Source organism: Loxodonta africana, chromosome X (assembly GCF_030014295.1).
Source record: "Loxodonta africana isolate mLoxAfr1 chromosome X, mLoxAfr1.hap2, whole genome shotgun sequence".
NCBI lineage: Eukaryota > Metazoa > Chordata > Mammalia > Proboscidea > Elephantidae > Loxodonta > Loxodonta africana.
In genome coordinates this window covers 168,657,819-168,681,241 of record NC_087369.1, presented here as the reverse complement: position 1 = coordinate 168,681,241, position 23,423 = coordinate 168,657,819, and the positions used below count along the sequence as shown (strand labels likewise).

At 41.6% G+C, this 23,423-nt stretch overlaps 1 protein-coding gene across 1 annotated transcript; it reads right to left on the bottom strand.

The window, feature by feature from the left end:
* Window positions 1–7,830: 7,830 nt before the first annotated feature.
* LOC100667535 (RNA polymerase II elongation factor ELL2-like) lies at window positions 7,831–19,983 on the bottom strand. Its single transcript, XM_064278488.1, has 2 exons — window positions 18,116–19,983; window positions 7,831–8,278 (listed from the first exon to the last, which is right to left on the bottom strand). Exons 1-2 carry the CDS (start codon window positions 19,981–19,983, stop codon window positions 7,831–7,833), a joined length of 2,316 nt encoding a protein of 771 aa, XP_064134558.1.
* Between the last annotated feature and the right edge of the window lie 3,440 nt (window positions 19,984–23,423).

The following is a 23,423-nucleotide window of genomic DNA, read 5'->3' as shown; positions in this document are numbered from 1 at the left end:
ACTTTCAGTCCACAAGCACTTCTCTTTCCGTACGAATTAGAGTGGTATTCTGAGATGAGAACATATGCTTGCAAAGCTTTGTCATTTGGTTATAGCCTAACCCTAAGCTGCTGTCTCCATGAGCCTGCTGAGTTAATACGGGAACCACATTTCTACCTGCTTCTCTCATTCCAGCTTGGATTGAGTGATTGAGTTTATATGTTCTCAGCTGCATCTGCTTAGTTTGTATCTATGCTAGTGTCCTATTTGGTTTGGTTCTCCTGATACTCAGCTTTACTTCCTTAAAGGAACCTGCTTCACTGCTTGACCAATTCCTGTTGACACAGCATACTAGGACTTAAAGCCATGGCTTTAAGGTTTTTACTTTTTTGGCTATCTAGCATCTGAACACACTTGAAGGCAAATCAAACTCTAGCCTCCTTTGGCTTCTTCAGTTTCCTGAGCCTGCTTCTCCATCTTTCATGTCAAGCCTGTGAGGTAACTGGTGTCCAGATAAATATCAAAAACCACTTCCTACTGCACATCTAAATCACAAGATATTAAGGAGGAATCAGACTGAAGCAGCTGAGAACCAGGGAATTGGACTCCAACATGTCAAAGGTCATGAAGATGGAACAGGAACAGGCAATGTTTCATTCTGTTATATATAAGGTCGCCACGAGTTGGAGCTAACTCGAAGGCAGCTAACAATAATAACAAAGCTCCATTTCCAGCTGCAGTGCAGCTGTCTGCCTATCTGGGTAAGCAAGAGCCTTTTCCTTTTATTTTTTAACCAGGGAAGTGGAGGAAAGGATTCAAGCCTTGAGTCCAGTAAGGAAGGAATTCAAGCTGAAACCCACTGCATAAATTCACAATTCTCAAAAGGCTACACCTTCAGTGAGAAGGTAGAATAGGGGAAAAATCCACAAGATGGATGGCAAAGGGATATAGTAAACATGTCTTATGTTGGAGTCCAGGTGAAACAGAAAAGTCTCCTCTGTATAACAGTAGCACAATGCTTACACAGGTGAAGGGGTTTGAATGTACACTGCCTCATAGTATGGGGGAAAAAAGGTGAGAAATTCACATCAAATTGTCTCAGGTGAGTAGCATCTGGGTACTCCTGAAAGAAACAAAAGCATATCTCCTCTGGAGAATGGGCCTTCAGCTCAGGATCTCCTCAGAAAACGCTGCATTCAACATGAACTCACAGTGCCCAAATACATAATAAAAAATTTAAAAAAAAAAACCATTGCTGTCGAGTCAATTCTGACTCATAGCAACCCCAATAGGACAGAGTAGAACTGCCCCATAAGGTTTCCAAGGAGCACCTAGTAGATTCAAACTGCCAACCTTTTGGTTAGCGGCTGTAGCTCTTAACCACTACGCCACCAGGGTTCCCATAATAATTCGCCTCCAACCAGAATCAGCGGAAACAATAACTCTAGACTTAGACAGCTCAGCATCTGTGCTTAATGGGTTAACTAGAAGATATAAAATAAGTATGTTTAAGTTAAAGAGAAAAGGAACCACGTGAAAAATATAAAAAATTGAGATTTATACAAGAGCCAAAGAGGACTTTTGCGAGAAAAAAAAAAAAAACACACACCTAATCATTAAAATTGGGTTAATCATTAAAAACTTATGAAAGGCACTTCTATTTGCAGAAACTGAGGGCTAGGTTACTTAGTTCAACATTCCCACAGCTAAAGAAGTCAGATATATATACACACACTATACTCCCTGCCAGCACACCTTCTTAAAAACATCAAACAGCTAATAAGAAAGGAGGCAATTAACAGGCAAAAACTGAAGAGCGAAATGAGAACCCTGAAAATAAATGAACATAGAGGCTACATTTAAATGGAGATCTATAGTGGAAAATATAATTATTTGGCAATAATCTGGGTCCTGATACCTATATTATTTTAATAAGGTCTAAGAAATCAAGAGGTTGATGGGAGAAAAAAAGTGTGCTATACTCTTTTTCGTCCATGTGGGGAGAAAAAAAGTGTGCTATACTCTTTTTCGTCCATGTGGGAAGAAAAATTAAACAAATATCTATTAAAAAATGCCTTGAAAACACAGCGGCTGGACTCTATTCAGCTCTTCAGCTTCCCAGTTGCTGCTCTCTGCTGGGTTCCTCGGAGTCTTGCCCTGCTTTCGTGCAGCTCTAGAGACAGCCAACCGTATGTTTTATGAGAAACACAGATTGGGGGTTCCTCTCTCTGTGGTTCCCTCCTCTCTAGATTTTCTACCTCAGTATCCATTCACTCTGGCAGCGGCAAACTCCGACATCTGTCTGCTCAGCCCAGTAAGACTGCCACTTGTTTTCAGTCAACTGAAAAGTGGCCCCAAGGGGTAGCTGAGTAAGAGTGGGGCTCTTCTTGGGTGCTTCCCTTCTTTCAGGGACCATATCCCTTAAAGAGCCTTTCCCCTTTCCCCTTCTGTTCCGGAACAATTCAGTCCTAAAGACATTAGATAAGGCCAACCTAGGTAGGCTCCCATGCCTAGAGTCTGGAAGGAGATATGACAGCCCGGAAAAACATGTCTGAGTCTGATCTTGCCACCGCTGTGGAAGAGAGACTCAGCATGGTGTATCAGAATCCGAGTGGGGAAACGTAGGTGTCAGCAGAAGAGTAGTGACTGCCTAGGGTAGGCTGCCATAGTCCAAGTGGGGTGAGGATGGTATCGAGAGTACGTTATCAGCGTGAAGTAGAAGATCTTAGAGAAGAGATCTGGATCTGATTCCTGGCTCTGTTGCTTCATCTATGGCCCTGGCCACATCATTTAATCTCTTGGCTACTTTACCGATGACATTGTGAGAAATATACTGACCTTAAAAAAAAAAAAACAAAAACCGTTGCCATCAAGTCAATTCCAACTCATAACAACTCTATAGGACAGGGAAGAACTGACCCATAGGGTTTCCAAGGCTATAAATCTTTACAGAAGCAGACTGCCATATCTTTTTCCCACAGAGTGGCTGGTGGGTTTGACCCACTGACCTTTTGGTTAGCAGCTGAGTACTTAACCACTGCACCACCAGGGCTCATTATATTTACCTTACATATTCCCAATGGTTGCTTTGAGTTTAAAATGAAATCGAGGTAATATAACTAAAAGTGCTTTAAAAATTGTACAGCATTATACAAATTACTTATCTATTGATAACAATGATTTCTTCAGAAATAATAATTAAAGAAAAAAAAAACAGCCTACATACCACATTGCCCATCAATATCGACTTCTTTTTCAAAGCGTTCTGTGTAACTCCACAGCAAACAGGTCACAGGCATTGGAATTTGTATCCCTGCTCTGGCAGCTTCAGAATATTGGCCAAGTTCCTTCCTGAGCTTCAGTTTCCACATTCATAATAACTGCACAGCTTCATTTTGAGAACCAAATTGTAGAACACGTGCACTCAGGAATAAAGGAAAACCTAGTATTAACCTAAGAAAGCTAATATCAATTTCTTAAAACCTAACTTAGTACCAGTAGGTAATTTAGGTACTAACTCATTTTTATGGAGGTTTCGGCTTGCTCATTAATATTTGAATATTGTATTATGTGATTTTTTTTAGATTTGTTAATGATCATTGTTTGAAATCATCTTGGAGCCCTGGTGGCATAGTGGTTAAGAGCTCAGCTGCTAACCAAAAGGTTGGCAGTTCAAATCCACCAGCTGCTCCTTGGAAACCCTATGGGGCAGTTACTACTGAGTCGGAATTGACTCGATGGCAAGGGGGTTTTTGGTTTTTTAAAGCATCGTAAGAAACAAAAACACTATCTCTGTTGTCTCGTGTCTTTTAAATATTGATAATTTGTAGGAGGATGTTAAAAAAAAGAATGCCTTATAATTGATTGTTACTGATTGAATCCTGTCCCATAAAAAGATTTTTTGAAGTTCTAACCCCTGTACCTGTGAATGTGACCTTGTTTAGGGAAACAAGTTTTTTGTTTGCAGGTGTTATCAGTTAAATTACCAAAGACATACTGGATTAGGGTGGATTCTAATCCTTTCTGAGTGGTGTCTTATAAAAGTGGAAAACGAACATGGAGACAGGGTCACACACGGGGAAGACAGCATGTGAGGAACAGTCTAAAAGCCAAGAAATGCCAAGGAGCGCCTGAGGCTACCAGAAGCTGAAAGAGACAAGGAAGGATCTTCCCTTAGACAGAAAGAGAGCATAGCCCTGCAGACTGCCTGAATTTGGACTTTTCACAGAACTGTGAGAAAGCACATTTCTGTTCTTTAAAGCCACCCACTTTGTGGTATTTTGTTATGGCAGCTCTAGGACATGAAGACACTGATTAATGCCAACTCAAATGAAGTAGAGAACTTGAGCAAAGCCAAATTAACAGCAAGGAAATATTTTTTTTTAAATCTATTTCTAAAAATGCCATTTGTGATGAGTTCTGGGAAATAACCAGAGACTGATCACAATTTGCTTAGCCACCTCATCATTTTGACTGCAAGTCTATTCATTTAAAATGTGAAAGGCTGACATTTTTAGTCAATACATTGAAATGTTAATGTTGTGTTAATCTGGGAGCAAATCATTTCCTTCTTAAATGGATCAATTTTGTCCAGGAGAGAGGTGGAATCTTTAATGATGTGGTAAGTAATTTAGTAAGAATTTGAATAGCTGTGGAACCAGTAGATCTGTCACGGGAAAGATACCAGGCAATAGTTTCAGAAAAAGGTTTAATAGAAAATATGTGCAGGTTGGTGAACATTTGTTATCCTTGGTTATTATAATATCTATTCATACTAATAATATTATAAATAAATACAAACAACCATGGCAAGGAAAATAATAAAGATGAATATACTTGACTGACCTTCCAAGAAAATGTCTACACCTTCCCCCAGAAATTCCAACTCTTCTTGGCAAGTAGCTCTTCAATTATTAAAATATCAGAAGGAGAAACAAGAAGCCAAAACTCAAAGCCATCAGTAACTCTCTCATACTCCACATACAATCCATTAGAAAATCCTATTGCATCTACTTTCAAAATATCCATAATTTAATCCTTTTCCCCACTTCCACCAAGTCTACCCTGTCCAAGGTGCTATTATTTCTTGACTGGATTATTCTAATAGTATCCTACCTGGTGTTACTCCTCCTGCCCTTGTCCTTTATACCAAAAACCAAACCAAACCCATTGCCGTCGAGTCGATTCCGACTCATAGCGACCCTACAGGACAGAGTAGAACTGCCCCATATGGTTTCCAAGGAGCGCCTGGTGGATTCGAACTGCCAATCTTTTTGGTTAGCAGCCATAGCTCTTAACCATTATGCTATCAGGGTTTCCCCTGTCCATTATAGTATATTCTAAACCCAGCAGCCAGAGTAATCCTTCTAAAACTAAGTAGATCAAATGTTCCTCCATGTAAAATCCTCCAGGTGTTCCCCCTTCTCACTCAGAGAAGAACCCATCTCGTTCAGAGAAGAACCCAAGCCCTTACGATTGCCCATAAGGTTGTACATGATCTAGACCTGTTACTTCTTCTATTACTCTACTAACTCACTTTGCTTCAGAAACACTAGTGTCCTTGATGCTCCTCAAGTATTTCACAAACCTTTTTCTCTTTTGTGCCTGTTGCATTTTCCCTTCCCTATTTATGATTGGATCCACAATCAACACCCATGGAAGCAGCAGTCAAGAAATCAAACGATGAACCACATTGGGCAAACCTTCTGCAAAACATGTCTCTAAAGTATTAAAAAGCAAAGATGTCACTAAGGTGCACCTAACTGCAGCCATGGTATTTTCAATTGCCTCATATGCATGTGAAAGCTGGACAATGAATAAGAACAACTCAAGAATTGACGCCTTTGAATTATGGTGTTGGTGAAGAATATTGACTATACCATGGACTACCAGAAAAACAAACAAGTCTGCAATGAGTAAGAACGACTCAAGAATTAACGCCTTTGAATTATGGTGTTGGTGAAGAATATTGACTATACCATGGACTACCAGAAAAACAAACAAGTCTGTCTTAGAAGAAGTACAGCCAGAGTGCTCTTTGGAAGTAAGGATGGGGAGACTTCATCTCACGTACTTTGGACATGTTATCAGGAGGGACTAATCCCTGGAGAAGGACATCATGCTTGGTAGAGTAGAGGGTCAGCGAAAAAGAGGAAGACCCTCAATGAGATGGACCGACACGGTGGCTGCAACAATGGGGTCAAGGATAACAACAATTGTGAGGGTGGCACAGGACCAGGCAGTGTTGTACATGAGGTCGCTATAAGTTGGAACCAACTCGACAGCACCTAACAAAAACAATAACTAACATGCTTGGGAAGAGAAGCCCTGGTGGTACAGTGGTTAAGTGGTCAGCTGCTAACCAAAAGGTCAGTGACTGAAACCCACCAGACGTTCTGTGGGAGAAAGATATGGTAGTCTGCTTCCAGAAAGATTACAGCCTTGGAAACCCTATGGGGCAGTTCTACTATGCCCTATAGGGTCATTGTGAGTTGGAATCCACTCCATGGAAATGGGTTAGGGTGTGGGTTTAAAGAAGTTCCTAGGGAGCCCTAGTGGTGCCGTGGTTAAAGCACTCAACTGCTAACGGAAAGATCAGCAGTTCAAACCCACCAGCTGCTCCGTAGGAGGAAGATGTGGCAGTTTGCTTCCATAAAGATTTACAGCCTTGGAAACCCTGTGGGGCAGTTCTAGTCTGTCCTACACGGTCTCTATGAGTCAGAATCGGCTCAACAGCAATGGGTTTGGTTTGGTTTTTGGCTTATGCCTGAGAATGCTATTGCTCCAGATATCTGCATGACTCACTCCTCACCTCTGTTAAGTCTTGTTTAAACGTCATCTGTTTGGTGAGGTCTTCCCTGACTACAGTACTTAAAAACTGGAATCCCATCCCATGCCTGGCACTCCTGGTCCTCCCCGACCTCACTTCATTTCTCTGCATAAAACTTATTAATATGTGACATGCTAAGTATTTATGCAGTTATTTACCTACCTATCTTCCATTATGATACACATTGCGTGGAAAGGTAAGTTTTCTTTGTTCCCTATCATATGCCTGTGCTAGATTAGTGCACACTACAAAGTAAGCAGCCAGTTGCTGTGGAGTTGATCGTGCCCCTGACAACCCCATGTATGTCAGAGTAGAACTGTGCTCCATAGGGTCTTCAGTGGCTGGTTTTTCAGAAGTAGATCACTGGGACTTCCTTCCGAGGAACCTCTGGGTGGACTTGAACCTCCAGCCTTTCAGTTAGCATCCAATTGCTTAACCATTTGCACCACCCAGGGACTCCAGTACAAAGTATGTTGTTGTTGTTAGGTGCTGTCAAGTTGGTTCCAACTCATAGTGACCCTGTGTACAACAGAATGAAACACTGCCTCTTCCTGCACCATCCTTACAGTAGTTGCTGTGTTTGAGCCCCTTGTTGCAGCCACTGTGGCAATCCATCTCGCTGAGGGTCTTCCTCTTTTTTGCTGACCCTCTACTTTACCAAGCATGATGTCCTTCTCTAGGGACTGATTCCTCCTGATAACATGTCCAAAGTATGTGAGATGAAGTACAAATTAGTTCTCAGTAAATGTTTGTTGAATAAATTTCAATTTCAAGTCCTATACAGGTACATGCCACATAACATCCATTTTCAGGCAACATTCAACTGCATGTTGGCTGAAAACTCTGGCTATAATAGAGTTCAGAAATCCCCATTGGAGAATAGGATGTAGTGGACATACTTTGCTAAGTACTGTAGATCCTACCTGTCTCTCACTACCTCTCCGGGTCCCAGGTCAGCCCTGGCCCAGGGGTGGCAGGGAAGGGGTTCTGGCGCCCATCCATGGCTGCCTGTCCCATCACACTCACCTCAGGCAGGGACTACACAGACATCCCAGGAGCCGCTGAGGGGTGATGCCCATGAGGCTGCAGCCACATTCAGCCAGGGCAATCTGTGTGTTATGCCCGGCCGGATACCACAGCTCCTCCTTCAGGGGCAGCCACCAAGCTGTCCGTACTGCAAAGGTGCTGGGAGGAGGAGCACCAGGAAAGGTGGCTGGAGGAGGAGGCAGAGGTGGAGGCAGAGAAGGAGGTGAAGGAGGGGTAGGCGGCATGAAAGATTTTAAAGCCCAATGGGGATGTGGGGAAGGCAGGCCCGGAGGAAGGAAGGGAAGGGAGCCAGCAGCGTTCCTGGAGGTGGCTGCCTGGAACTCGAGTGTGTGCAGTACCAGGGACCAGGCACATCTCTCAGAGGCCAGGTGGTGACCACACAGGGCCAGCAGCAGCCCAGTGAATGTCCTGCACACCTCTTTCCTGTATATAATATGGTACGCGCGTGTCCAAATCACATAACGTCCTATTTCACAGAACATATGTTGGACGTTAAGCAACACATTCCTGTATATCTCTTAAAGATGAAATGGATATTATGTTTTATCACCTTCCTGGGAATAGATTTCAAAAAATGAAAGGGAATCATTTGGCTAATAGATAGCCTGTGAGTGTTCCAATCATTACCTTAAGAAACTGTTGCCGTTGAGCCAAGTCCAACTCATAGCAACCCTACAGGACAGAGTTGAACTGCCCCAGAGGGTTTCCAAGGAGCGCCTGGTAGATTCGAACTGCTGTAGCTGCTGCAGCCACAGCTCTTAACCACTACACCACCACGGTTTCCAACCATTACCTTGGGATAAACCATATTATTGATGCATTAGAATGTCTTTGTTTTTCCTTTCTTTTTGTATAAGCAAGATATTCCGTCTCCACAATTCCTGATTGTAAAGAAGAAAGGAAAGAGGTAGGGATGGAGGGAGGGAAGGAAGGAAGAAAGGAAGGGAAGCAGGGAGGGAGGGAGGAAATAAGGAAAGAAGGAAGGAAGGGAGGGAGGGAGGGAGGAAGGGAGTATGGAAAGAGGGAAGGGGACCAATCATGAACACAGATTTCCTGAATGGTATACCAAACCAAGGGCTAATATAGCTATGTAGCCTTGTGTGCTGCATTTTTCTTCATACTGATATAAAAAGTTTAGGTTTCATGAAGAGTTGTACTTAAGCTAAGCTCTTTTTCTTTCCTTAAAACTAAATGAATCTTGTTATAATATAAAATCAATACATTGTAGTTAAGTTAGAAAACAGATAAGTAAAAGGAAAAAAAATAAAGAAAAACCATTATCCTTATCACCTAATGATATCCTTACTACCTTATTTTAGCTCCCAGGCATTCTACAATAATATATTACATTATAAGTACTATATTAGTACCTCCTTTTCCAGTTAATATATAATGAAACTCTTTCCATTTTAATAATTTTTTTTTACTGTGCTTTAAGTGAAAGTTTACAAATCAAGTCGGTCTCTCATACAAAAACTTAGATACACCTTGCTTTGTACTCCTAGCTGCTCTCTCCCTAATCAGACAGCACACTTCTCTCCACCCTGTATTTCCCGTGTCCGTTCAGCCCTCTACCTTCTCATCTCACCTCCAGACAGAAGCTGCCTGCATAGTTTCATGTGTCTACTTGAGCCAAGAAACTCATTCTTCACCAGTGCCATTTTCTATCCCATAGTCCAGTCCAATCCCCGTCTGAAGAGTTGGCTTTTGGGAATCGTTCCAGTCTTGGGCTAACAGAAGGTCCAGGGACCATGACCTCTGGGTCCTTCTAGTCTCAGTCAGACCATTAAGTCTGGTCTTTTTATGAGAATTTGAGGTCTGCATCCCAATGTTCTCCTGCTCTGTTGTGTTCCCTGTCGTGGCAGTCAGCGGTTGTAGCTGGGCACCATCTAGTTCTTCTGGTCTCAGGCTGATGTAGTCTCTGGTTTATGTGGCCCCTTCTGTCCCTTGGGCTAAACCATTTTAATAAATATTAATTTACCACATCATTCAGTCCTTTTAAATTATGATAGCTCATGTCTTAGCATACAGTTGCCCTATAAACTTTTGTAGTCGGGTCACCTAAATTCACAGGTCCTCTCAAACTTGTTTTTAAATAATCAGAATATTTGTGTGCATTTTACGAAGCTGTTGAACTATTAATATAGATGAAGTTAAGTACTCAAGAGTATTTATGAGGCGTCTATTGAATTTGACTTCAGCATACTGAAATAAGTGTTTGCTATAATGCCTAATTTTGTCAGACATACCCTGATGAATATATTCATCATTAATGAAACACACACCACTGGACTTGAGTAATTGTAAATTGCCAGGGCTCTTTTCAACAAATCGCTCACGTTTGTTGACTTGGCCCTTTTTACACATTTTCATTACGCTAGTGTGGGACAATACAACACAATGATATAATGAACCAAACTCCAGAGAAGGTTTGCTCGTGGCAATCTATGAGTGTTAAATGGATATCTAAAAAACAGTTTTCATCGAGTCTATTCTGACTCATGGCCACCCCATGTGTGCCAGAGTAGAACTGTGCTCCATAGAGTCTTCAATGGCTGATTTTTCAGAAATAGATTGCCAGGCCTTTCTTCCAAGGTACCTCTGGGTGGACTTGAACTTCCAACCTTTCTGTTAACAGCCAAGTGTGTTAATCATTTATACCACCCAGGGATTCCTAACCTGATATCTATCTACCCTCACCCAAAGTATCACATCTCTTGTGCAAGGCAGTGTGGTTAAGTAAGGATAACACCAGAGTGAATGTCAGGAGGCCTGGACTCCATGTCTAACTCTGTCACTGTCTTGCAGTGTGACTTAAACCAGTAGTTCTCAACCACGGGCTATTTTGGGAACGCCCCATGATACATTTGGCAATGTCTGGGGACATTTTTGCTTGTTATGACTACTAGGGAGGGGGTGGGTTCTACCAGCATCTAGTGGGTAGAAGCTGGGGATGCTGCTAAACAGCATACAGTATGCCAGGCACCCTACCCTTCCCTACCCCATTCGCCACGACAAGAAGGAGTTATCGAACTCAATATGTTAGCAGAGCCAAGATTGAGAAACCCTGAGTTAAGCAAATCACTTCATTTTTCTGGCTTTCGATTTCCTCACCTGTAAAAGATTTTAATCATGTCTCAAAGACTCTCTCCACCAATAAGCTCAGTGATAGAATGAATGACGCTTGTGAATAATTTAGGGTGCCTTATCCAATAAACAAGGTAAGCACGGGTTAACTTGTGCTTACTTACTAATCTATCGTGAACAATTTCATGTGGGTTTCACTTATGTGTGGCGTGATGAAACCCACGTGAAATTGTTCATGATAGATTACTAAGTAAGCACAAATAAGCCTGTGCTTACCTTGCTTATTGGCTAATCCACTCCTGATGGAAGTGTACCAAGGCATTCAACACAGTTCAAAATTATTTAGAAACCTCATTTCTTTTCAACCCCATTTCACTAGAATCTGATGCAGAGACAGATTAAATCGCTTGCTTGAGAAAATCTGGCAAAGGAATACAATGCTGGTCTCCAGAGCCCCTCCCTGTCAACTGGACTGTCAACCTCATCACACTGCTTCCAAGAGGCGATGTGACATTGTAAGAAATGCCTGGCTGGAAATACTTGCTTAAGTTTTGGTCACAAACTGGAACAAAATCTGCTTTTACTCTTTTATCTGTATAGACTGGGTAAAGTTTTTCTTCTCATTTTTGGGTTGCCTGCAGAGACCTCGGGCACTTGAGTTCATCAAACAGTCCTTTTGATTTTTTTTTTTTTTTTGCTATGTTGCTAACTCGTGTTTCTCTAAAAATTCCATGCCACAGTACCATTAAATAATTGATGGCATAGATCTACCTCTTGAGTTTTACAGATCAGTATCAAAAGTTTCACATCCCATATCATTAAGGAAAATGATAGCATTGTGTAGTGTATTTTATTCATCTAGTACTGACTTGATTAATCTCTTCTTACGGAATTAACCATATATACAGAATCCTATAAATTATTGTCACTTTAAGAGCACTTCTGGAGGTATAAATCCAAATATACTGGCTCCCCCACTATAGCATCAGAAGCCCAGTGAAGACACAATTTACAATGCTTAACTGTTCAAGATCTCTTTGCACTGTTTATTTATGTTTCTGTGTGAAGAACAGATGAAAAGGTTTTAGTCAGAAGTCAGTGCGTATCCAAGTAACCAGCTTTCTCTGCAGGCTTCACAGGAAGCATAAGTTACCAATTAGCATTTCTATATTGGAGCTGATTATCCACATCAAAGAGTGCCCATCCCCACTGCCTGTTCCATTCCAACTCGTAGCGACCCTATAGGACAGAGTAGAACTGCCCCCATAGGGTTTCCAAGGCTGTAATCTTTACGGAAGCAGACTGTCTGCCACATCTTTCTCCCACGGAGTGGTTGATGGGTTGGAACTGCTGACCTTTCAGTTAGCAGCTGAACACTTAACCAGCGTGCAATCAGGGCTTCTCCCACCAAAAGGCAGAGTGATGAAAAGAAGTCAAGACTGTGCTCTCAAATTGTCTCATGAGCTGTGCCAGATATTTGCTTTCAACTCGAAAGCCACCCATTATGTGACAAAAAGCACCACTGGGTATGTAAGACCACAACTGTAACTCTTCTGGAAACCCTGGTGGTGTAGTGGTTAAGAGCTATGGCTGCTAACTGAAAGGTCAGGAGTTCGAATCCAGCAGGTGCTCCTTGGAAACCATATGGGGCAGTTCTGCCCTTGTCCTATAGGGTCTCTATGAATCGGACTCAATGGCAATGGGTTTCTATTTACTTATGTGGAGTTTAATTTGAGGCGTTGTGAGAACCAAAGGCAGAAACAAGTTTTTCTGGTTCAACACCTTTAATGAGTGAGAAGAGCCTATTTTGTATCAATTAAGCACCTACTTAGACAAACAGCAGACAAGGCTGTGGATCCCAGGAGGGTGTCTTGACAGTACAAACAAGGTGACTAGGAGGCAATCAATACACAGTCTCCTCTGATTAACAGCATTACATCAAATTCCACTGTTCAATTTGCTAGCTCATTTGCTTGAGGAAGATAGGCCATTGAAGGGACAGCTTGTTGGAATAACATACAGCTTTTACTTGACATGACAGCAATACCTGGTGTCATGGATTGAATTGTGTCCCCCCAAAATATGTGTCAACTTGGTTAGGCCATAATTCCCAACATTGTGTGGTCATCCTCCATTTTGTGATTATAATTTCATGTTAAAGAAAATTCGGGTGGAACTGTAACACCCTCACTCAGGTCACATCCCTGATTCAATGTAAAGGGAGTTTCCCTGGGGTGCAGCCTGCACCACCTTTTAAAAGAGGTAAAAGGAAAGGGAAGCAAGCAGAGAGCTGGGACCTCATACCACCAAAAAAGCAGTGCTGGGAGCAGAGCATGTCCTGTGGACCTGAGTTTCCCACTAGAAGAAGCTCCTAGGCCAAGGAAAGATTGATGACACGGATCTTCCTTCAGAGTTGACAAAGAGAAACCCTTCCGCTGGAGCTGACATCCTGAATTTGGACTTTTAGCTTCCTAGACTGTGAGAGAATAAATTCCTCTTTGTTAAGGCCATCCACTTGTGGTATTTCTGTTATAGCAGCACTAGATGACTGAGACAGTTGGAAAAGACTAATGTTTGCCCAAGAAAAAAGATAGAATCCAAAAGTCATGGAGTTTATTATCAAAGATTGCTCCAGGTGAAATTAAGAAATAATTGACTAACTTCTAAATTATAATATTTTGCACACAAACAGTTGCCTTAGACTAAAAGGAGAGTGTATATTACTCAAATGCTTCAAAGGCTTGCAAAGCAGACAAGCAATATTTTGGACCAATGTTATAAATACCTTTTTTTTTTTAAGGGGCAAGGGATGAAAATGAAAATAGCAAATATGTGACTAGCAACCCACAGAGTAACAATAGGTGTTTATCCTGCTAGTGGAGTCCGTGAGTTGACGGTTAACACGCTGGGCTACTAAACAAAAGGTTGGTGGTTTGAGTCCACCTAGCATCACCTAAGAAAAAAGGACTGAAGATCTACTTCTAGAATCCATGCACTGAAGACCTTATGGAGCACAGTTTTACTCTGATACACATAGGGTTGCCCTGAGTTAGTCAACTTGACGGCAGCTTTTTTTTTTTTTATCCTGTTAATATCACAAAATTATTTTCTATTAATTACATAGTTCGCAATGTTTTTGCATTTCACACTCAGACATCAGGACTTCTGAAATATCACTCTATCCCAAGAGTACAACACCAGCAACAACAAAAGTCATGCATATTCATGAGAGTGAAAGTAGTGGAGATGATAGTGACAAAATTTATGAACAATTATTTTGTCAAATAAATGAGTGGAAAGTTTGATGAAACTGATAAACAGCAGAGCAGATTCATCATTCACTTAAATTGATTATCATAATGGAAAATAAAGACAGTATACCTATTCAGGATATCAAATAAATTTTAGCTTGGCCATCAAGATCATCTACTCTCAGAAACACATCAGGAAAAAAGAACAGTTAAATATTCCATGTGTTTATACTCTTCAGATGAAGGTAATGTCACAAAGCATTCCAGATTACTACTACATAAATATCTAATCTACTCAAGAATAATCATTTATGATCAATTAAATTACTGAAAATTTCATGTGGAATTCAGCAATGCAGTATCCGTTTATTTAGTAAATATGTTGAAAGTCTCTACGCAGTGTAATGACTTAATATGGCCCTTCTAGCCATGATCTTTGTGACTCACACACAATGACTGACTATGCAAATAAGGTATATGGAACCTGTGATAGCTGAGGTTATGTGTCAACTTGGCTAGGCCATGATTCCCAATATTATGTGGTGGTCCTCCATTTTATGTGTTGTGGATTCTGACTTGTACATGCTGATGAGACAGGATTGGTGTAAGGTGTGTCTTGGGTCACAGCCTTGCAGGAGGCCGTGACTGAAATCCCACCCTTACTAAAGTTACGCCCTTCCCTGGGGTGTCGCCTGCATGTAAGACACATGTGTCCTGGTGAGGCGCTCTCTCTCTCTCTCTCTGCATCTGGATTCCGATTCCTCTTTCAGTTTGTGGTCAATTGACCTCCAATTCTTGGGACTCGAGCCAGAGGCCTGCTGTCTGACCCGCTCATTCTGGGATTCACAGGTCACCTGGGCCAGTGGCCTATTGTGTGACCTGATTTGCCACCTTCCGCAGCCTTGTGAGCCAGCAGCCTGGGGTCTGAACTGCCTGTTTGGTTTGTCAGCCCCTGCAGCCACATGGGTCTGGAGAAGCCTGTGCCTGACCCACAAATTTGGGACTTGCCAGCCTCCACAGCCACATGAGCCATTTCCATTGTACCATTCATGAGTTCTGTGAGATGCTGCAATCAATTAGGGAACCCAAAGGTGGGAGGAAGAGTACTGAGGGGAGATGGAGTAGTTGATATCAGAGATGATGGAGTGGGACAGCAGCTTGGAAAAATTGGACATTTGGGACATCTTTAACCTCAGCCTCATAGGAACCAGCTTTGTGATGATCCTGATAAAAGAAATTATTTGTTTACTCTGAAATGGTTTTGGTTTTTGAGGATTAGGATTCCCTAATATCGTTGTACGAGATCCCATGGTTCTGTATGTTCATGCTGCTCTGTGGGCCCTTGTACTTGAGTAATACTGCTCCTTGATATCTCTGCATCATTTGAAACTGAGTCACCTCCTCTCCAGGCTTCTAGAGCACCATGCCTTTATAGTTTCCATTCTCCTTCTCTGGCCATTCTTCCTCTAGCTTCTCTCTCTCCTCTTATACCGTAAATGTATTGCATTCCTCAGGACAGGGCAAATCATTGAGTGCTTTCTCTACATTGTCTTCCTCAGCAATTACATTCTCTCATCTTATAGCTTCAACTACCACTACTAATCGTGATATAGCCTTCATGCCACCCCATACAGATAATGCATCTATACTAGCTCTTCTGTCAAATATGGTCAACACTATGCTGTCAGATCAACATATCCCTGTTAAATGTCTCACTTGAGAAAACCCAGCAAAGGATAATAGAAAGCTGGTCTCCTGAGTCAACATTCAACTAGACTGTCAACCTTATCACACTACTTCTAAGAGGCTACGTGACTTTGTAAGAAAATGCCTGGCTGGCATGCTTTACTTAGGTTTTGGTCATGAACTAGAACAAGACCTGGTCTTATTCTTTTATCTGTATATCCTAGTGGAAGCTTCCCTCCACAAATTTAGATTGACTTCAGAGATCTCATGATTATCTTATGTAAGGCTATATCTCCTGTCTTGTTAACAGATAAGTTTTTCCCTTGCCGACTTTACTGAAGATGGCTGCCATGTTGTGAGCTTTGCCCCATGGCAAAGAGCTGAGGGAGGCCTCAAGTTAACAGCTAGCAAGGACCTGAGGCTCCAACCCAACAGCCCAAAAGAAATAGAATCTTTCCAAAAACCATGTGAGTGCATTCAGAAGTGTATCCTTCCTCAGCTAAGCCTCAGATGAAACCCCATCCCTGACCTCATGCAAAGGCCTCAATGCAGCCTCATGAAAGACCCTGAAGCAGAAGGCCCAACTAAGCCTTGCCTGGATTCCTGACCCACAGAAACTATGAGATAAAAAATATGTGTTGCTTTGAGCTGCTAGGTTTATGGTAATGTTACACAGCAATAGATAACTAATACAATAATAATGGTGGCAATATGGAAACTACCATTCAGTGAGTGCTGACTATGCATCAGGAACTCTGCTAAGATATATATGTATATATATATATATATATATATATATATATATATATATATATATATATATATATAATTAGTTATCTAGGGCTGCTATAACAGAAATACCATAAGTGGATGGCTTTAACAGAGAAATTTATTCTTTCACAGTCTAGTAGGCTAGAAGTCCAAATTCAGGGTGCCAGCTCCACAGGAAGGCTTTCTCTCTCTGTTGGTTCTGGGGGAAGGTCCTTGTCAATATTCTTCTCCTGGTCTAGGAGCTTCTCTGTGCAGGAACCTTGGGCCCAAAGGACGCGCTCTACTCCCGGCACTGCTTTCTTAGTGGTATGAGGTACCCCGGACTCTCCGCTCGCTTCTCTTTTTTATATCTCAAACGAGATTGACTTAAGATACAAACTAATCTTGTAGATTGAGTCCTGCCTCATTAGCATAACTGTCTCTAATCCTGCCTCATTAACATCACAGAGGTAGGGTTTACAACCCATAAGAAAATCACATCAGATGACAAAATGCTGGACAATCACACATTACTGGGAACCATGGCCTAGCCAAGTTTAAAGACATTTTGGGGGGACACAATTCAATCCATAACCATATACATACATATATGTTTATCTGTGTGCATTTATAAAAGGAGCCTGGTGGCACAGTGGTTAAGTGTTTGGCTGCTAACCAAAAGGTCAGTGGTTCGAACTCACCAGCTGTTCCCCAGGAGAAATATGTGGCAGTCTGCCTCTGTAAGATTACAGTCTTGGAAACTATGGAGCAGTTCTACTTTGTCCTACAGGATTGCTATGAGTTGGAGTCAAATTGATGGCGATGGGTTTGGTTTTTTTGTTTTTTCTGTGCATGTATGTGTGTATGTATCTATATATATCTATCAATAGATAGCTAGCCCACATAACTTGTGTTTCCCCAAGATAAAAACAAGTGCCAGTCTCAATCAAGGTCAACAAATAACCTTAATAAAGTGAAAACATGTACCATTTGAAGAATCACGGTATTTTGTGCAAATCTCTAAACGTGTATGTTTTAAGAAAGAGTGCTTTAAGAAAGGTAAAAAAAGAGGCTTGTTTATTTGAAAGCAATACACATTACATGTTTTATTTTTTAAGTGTGTACATTTCTGATTCAGTGTCTCAAATGGCAGACGCCCAAGTTTTTTTTAATGATAAAAAGGATGTAAAAACAAATTTTGAGGCTAAAGGGGACCAGATAAAAGAGCTTCAAAAGTATAGGAAAGCAAAGGAAAAATGAAATAAAAAGTAAGAACAAAAAATAAATAAACATAAAAGTAAAAATGACCATGAAATAAAAATAGATAAACACAAAAATAAAATAAAACAAAAATTAAAAATACTGAAAGTTTCAATGAACAAAGTTTCATTTCTTTCGAATCTTAGAGCAAGTAATTTGGAATTTTCAATCAGCAAGCTTGCTTCTTCTGGTCCAGCCACAGTTCTAGTGCCATGACTCTACCTACTTTTGGTCAAAATCCCTTATTAATCTTTTAATGTGAGCCAGCTTGTTATAAAGATACCAGCACCTTTCTTTTTCTGCGTCAAAATTGGGATTACTCTGCTTTATTTTCTGATATTCTAGTGAGATTTTTTCACTAATATCCTGATAGACTTTTGTGCCTGGAGAAAGGTTCTTCCTTTTTGCATCGAGGTTAACAAATGGGCTGGATACAGTCACCAGCTTGGCTCGCAAGGCCTGATATTCATCATACTCTGCTCTGAATTCCTGCGCATAGTGCTGACGTTGCTCAGAAGTGACTATGGTGAAGTAGTTGGCCAAATAACCTGAGGGCCCAGATGTTGAACAGCTGTCTTCAGTGACAGTGCAAACCTTTTCAACTCCTTCACTGGAGTCTGACTTTGTGCCTCTATTTCGTCTTGCAGGATCTATCTTCTGCGTCTCCATCATCTCAATACCGTGTTTTTGGTTCTTTGCTTGGTGTTCTATAAATTTATATTTGAACTTCTCATCAGATGTTGAATGGTTCTTCTCTATGAGTTTTGGATAATTTGTTTGAATGGAAATACAGGCCAACATTTCCACAGAAGTATGCTTATCCTGCTGGTGTTCAAATACACTACGATTTCGACAGAAACTGTCACAATATGGATCTTGAGTCCTGAGCCCTTCGGGGGTGCTATAAGAATTATAGTTAGAACTTACAGGCTGGGGAGAATTTGAAATGGGAAGGGAGGTTGAGGGCAGAGGCGGAGAGGTAAGGCTGGCTGTAGCCGCAGAAGGTAGTCGGAGAGCTGCAGCAGATTTTCCACCAGCGTTATTCAACTTAACATTTGATGTTGACTGTAATCTAGTTGTCAGGTGAGATATTCTAACTTTTTTTTTCCTTAAAGGATCAATAAAAGTCGAATTGAAAAGCTGTTTCTGAGAAGTGCCATCTGTACTAGAAACTCTAGAAGATTCTGAGTAATTGGTGGCAGTAGTATTCTGAGCTAGCTCCGCTTTTCTGGCAAGCACCAATTCCAATGACTGCCTATCTAACTCACTGTAACCCGGCCAGTCTCTCTGGAGCTCTTTGAAAACAAAATCCTTTAAGGTGTAAGAAAAATTCCTAGGATTTAGAGTGGCTACCTGTTGCAGAATTTTTCCAAGTGAGTTCTTGTCTTTTTTAAGGATACCATCTTTCTGCAGTCGAACGAGCAGCTCAGGTTTCTTATAATCCCTCAGTGCCAACAAGTGAATCACCCTGTCCCTGTATGGCCGCATGTGGACACTGTTGGCAATCCGTGACTTTCGACTTGAATGTGCAGGCTTAATGGGAGTGGTTTTTTCCCTCTCAGGCACTGGCTCTGTAATGGTTTGAGGTGCTTTCTGAACTGGTACTTTCTTCCTTACATATGGTTTTGTAATCGTGCTCAGTTTGTCAGAGGAGTCCCCCTCTACCTGGGCCATACATCCGTGTGTTGTGTTTGTTCTGCGCACTGTCATTTTCTCGGGAAACAAGCCCTGGCAACTGAGCTGTGAGGGAGTAGGGCCCCATTCAGTTTGCTGGGTATGGTCAACTCTCCCTTGATGATTGTCATTACTCACACTGGACAACTGGAAGTTAACATGGTATACATCAGTAGGGGAAGAGTTTGAGGGGATTTCAATAAGCCTTTCAAGTCCTTGGAACTGAATAGAAGCTTTCAGAGGTGCTGTATTCTTGTAGTTCTGATAAGAGTCAATTGCCTGGATGGTTGGCCCAGTGAGCTGCATGGGCAGCATGGTGACACTGTCCTGCCATGGCTCTATGTCATTCACCAACTCCACTGTCACCTCTCCTTCCTGGGGTGCCACTGCCCCCACTATTCTGCCTCCAAAGGCTGTCATACAGTCATGTCTGCAAAAATCAAAGTTCAAACAGTCAAATATTTGAGAAAAAAACAACTTTCTTTGGTTAGAATTGTGTCTCTTATTGCTATTGTTTGTAAAATTAATTCTAAAAGATCACGTCCCAGTGGAACAAAGGAAAGAAGTGCCTGAATGACACAGGATCTGGGGAGGTCAAAGTGGTTGTAAGGATTGAATCATTTTTTCATTGTTCTTCCTTTCCCTTTTTTCATTTCTCCTGAGGAGAAACTGTTAATCCAAACTGCGAAGTGCTAAATTATTTTCTGGGTTCAGTGTATAAAAGCCATCTCCTCCAAGTAAATCCACTATTGAGTAGATACCATCGGTGGGAGGGTTAACAGGAGCAACAAGCTTTTGGAAACTTAAAGCAAAGGCTTCCACATGGCATGATTAGCATCAGGTCATCCTTACATTCACTCTGACATGCAGGCCGGTTCTCAGTCTTCTGGTGGATGGGGCCAAGCCACAGGGGTCCTCATTTAATAGCTAACACATTCTTTGAGGTTAATAGTGAACAAAAAAATCAATATCTTAAAGGTGCCCCTTTCTCAACTTTCTCACCATCGCCAATGAGAGGCAGCAATTTTTATCCTCTCAACTTGCCACTTATGCCCACTATTCTATTTCTTTGTACCTCTCCAGAAATTGCCCATGGTGAAACAAACCTTGCAGCTATGCATGTGAGAGACATACATTTTAGTCACAGCATGTACAGAGATTATTAGGAATCAGTTCCAAGTGGATTCACTCTCCAAGACAGTAAGGTGCCACTTTCCCTTCTTACCCCCTCACATAGTGAGTCAAAATGGCCAATACCAGTCCATTTCAGCTCACAACCTTGCTTACTGAAAGTGAAGAGGACCTGAAGCACTACTAATGAAGATCAAAGACCACAGCCTTCAGTATGGACTGCACCTCAACATAAAGAAAACAAAAATCCTCACAACTGGACCAATCAGCAACATCATGATAAACAGAGAAAAGACTGAAGTTGTCAAGGATTTAATTTTACTTGGATCCACAATCAACAGCCATGGAAGCAGCAGTCAAGAAATCAAAAGACACATTGCATTGGGCAAATCTGCTGCAAAGGACCTCTTGAAAGTGTTGAGGAGCAAAGATGTCACCCTGAAGACTAAGGTGCGCCTGACCCAAGCCATGGTATTTTCAATCACATCATATGCATGTGAAAGCTGGGCAATGAATAAGGAAGACTGAAGAAGAGTTGAATTGTGGTGTTGGCAAAGAATATTGAATATACCATGAACTGCCAAAAGAACGAACAAATCAGTCTTGGAAGAAGTACAACCAGAATGCCCCTGAGAGGCTAGGATGGCGAAACTGCGTCTTACATACTTTGAACATGTTGTCAGGAGGGATCAGTCTCTGGAGAAAGACATCATGCTTGGCAGAGTACAGGGTCAGCGGAAAAGAGGAAGATCCTCAACGAGGTGGATTGACACAGTGTCTGCAACAATGAGCTCAAGCATAACAACGATTGTAAGGATGGTGCAGGACTGGGCAGTGTTTCATTCTCTTGTGCATAGGGTCGCTATGAGTCGGAACCGACTTAACGGCACCTAACAACAACACTCCCTCACATCCCTAGTCCATCTGATTGTCAGACTCCCTTGCTTTAACTGATGGCATTACCTTCCACCCAGTCACACAAACAGAAAAACTCAGTGGCATCTCCTACTATTTCCTCAAACAAACTTCTCATTAATTTCCCTCCAAAACATCTAGGCAGTCACCAAATTCTCCTTTCTGATTAAGTGTGTGGCAATAATAAATTGTATCCTAACAAAATAGATATAATTTGATTTCTCCTCTAATGGTCTAGTTTGTCACATTGCTACTACCATAGAATAGCTGTTTAATTCCCAAGGCACTGTGGGTATGGATGAGAATAACAAATAGAATGACTCCACAGCTAATGTATTTTGAAAGGTCATTGGATCACTGCTGTCCCATTTTGCCAAGCCATTCATAATTCCACTCCGCTCTCTAACAAAGGCTGAAGTAGTTAATACAACAAAACATTATTAATCAATCTACCTTAAGGTGATAAACCTAGTTCCCGATCAGATAACACTTCAACCAGTTTGAATAATTATCCTTGGCACTCTTCAAACCTCTGGAGGCCTGGCCTAGGTTAGTACCATTTCTACCCTTCCTCACCTATCCATTGTTCCTGGCCATCATCCAAGTCTTGAGCACCCAGAGAGCTATAGTCTCTTCTCCATGTATCTTCACGCTGCTCTGAACTTCCTGTGCTATGTAACCAACAACATTCCCACTCTTCTAGAACTTCGACATCACAAGTAGCCACCTCCTCTAATATTCTCCACCTCCCACCTTAAAGTGAAACAGCTTCCCCCAAAGATTCTACTTTATCTGCAGCCCTCTCAAAATGAGTCCACCAGTTCTCTCAGATTCTTTGTTTCTCAGGTTGTGAAGTAGGAACATTTTCTCCCTTGCTTTCTCGCGATATCGTGAGAAGAAATAATTTGTCATTCATTCACTTATGGCGTAGTAGTTAAGTGCTACGGCTGCTAACCAAAAGGTCAGCAGTTTGATTCCACCAGGCACTCCTTGGAAACTCTGTGGGGCAGTTTTCCTCTGTCCTGTAGGGTCGCTATGAGTTGAAATCAACTCGACAGCAATGGGTTTGGGTTTTTTTGTTGTTGTTCATAAAAGTACCTCTTCCTCTGAGACACAAACCATCTGGCTGTAATCCTTAAGCCATTAGTCTCCTAAGCCTGGTCTATTCTCTCTGGCTTCTCTCATAATACTCTTCGAGCTCTGTAGACTCCAGCCACACTAACCTTTATTTGATTTTTAAAATGTTACCCATCTAATTCCTGTCTTGAAGCCTGTGTATATGCTCCTTCCACACTAGCAACGTTGTTCCCTCCCAATCTGCTTCCTATGTCTCTACAAAAAAATACTCTCTGCCTCGCAAGCCACCACTCTTCCTCCTAGTCTCAGGTTAACTACTTTTAATAAAGCCTCTGTATTAGTCAGAGACCCAGCAGGCAACAGATGACATGTCCAAATTAGGAGAATTAAAGGAAAGTTTAATTAAAAATAGTACAAAGATACAGGCATATTTAAAGGGAAACTTCCAGAGACATTGCAGTACCCTAGGGCTTCACAAAAGAAAGGTAATCCAACAGAATGCAGAAACGATCAAACAATAACAATAATATTATATGCAACAGTACATCGACAAGGAACTGCCAGAAATTCAAGCCAGATTCAGAAGAGGACACTGAGCCAGGGGTACCTTTGTTGATGTCAGATGGGTCATGGCTGAAAGCAGGGAGTACCAGAAAGATGTTTACCTGTGTTTTATTGACTCTGCAAAGGTGTTTGTGTGTATTGTAACAAAATGTGGATAATATTGAGAAGAATGG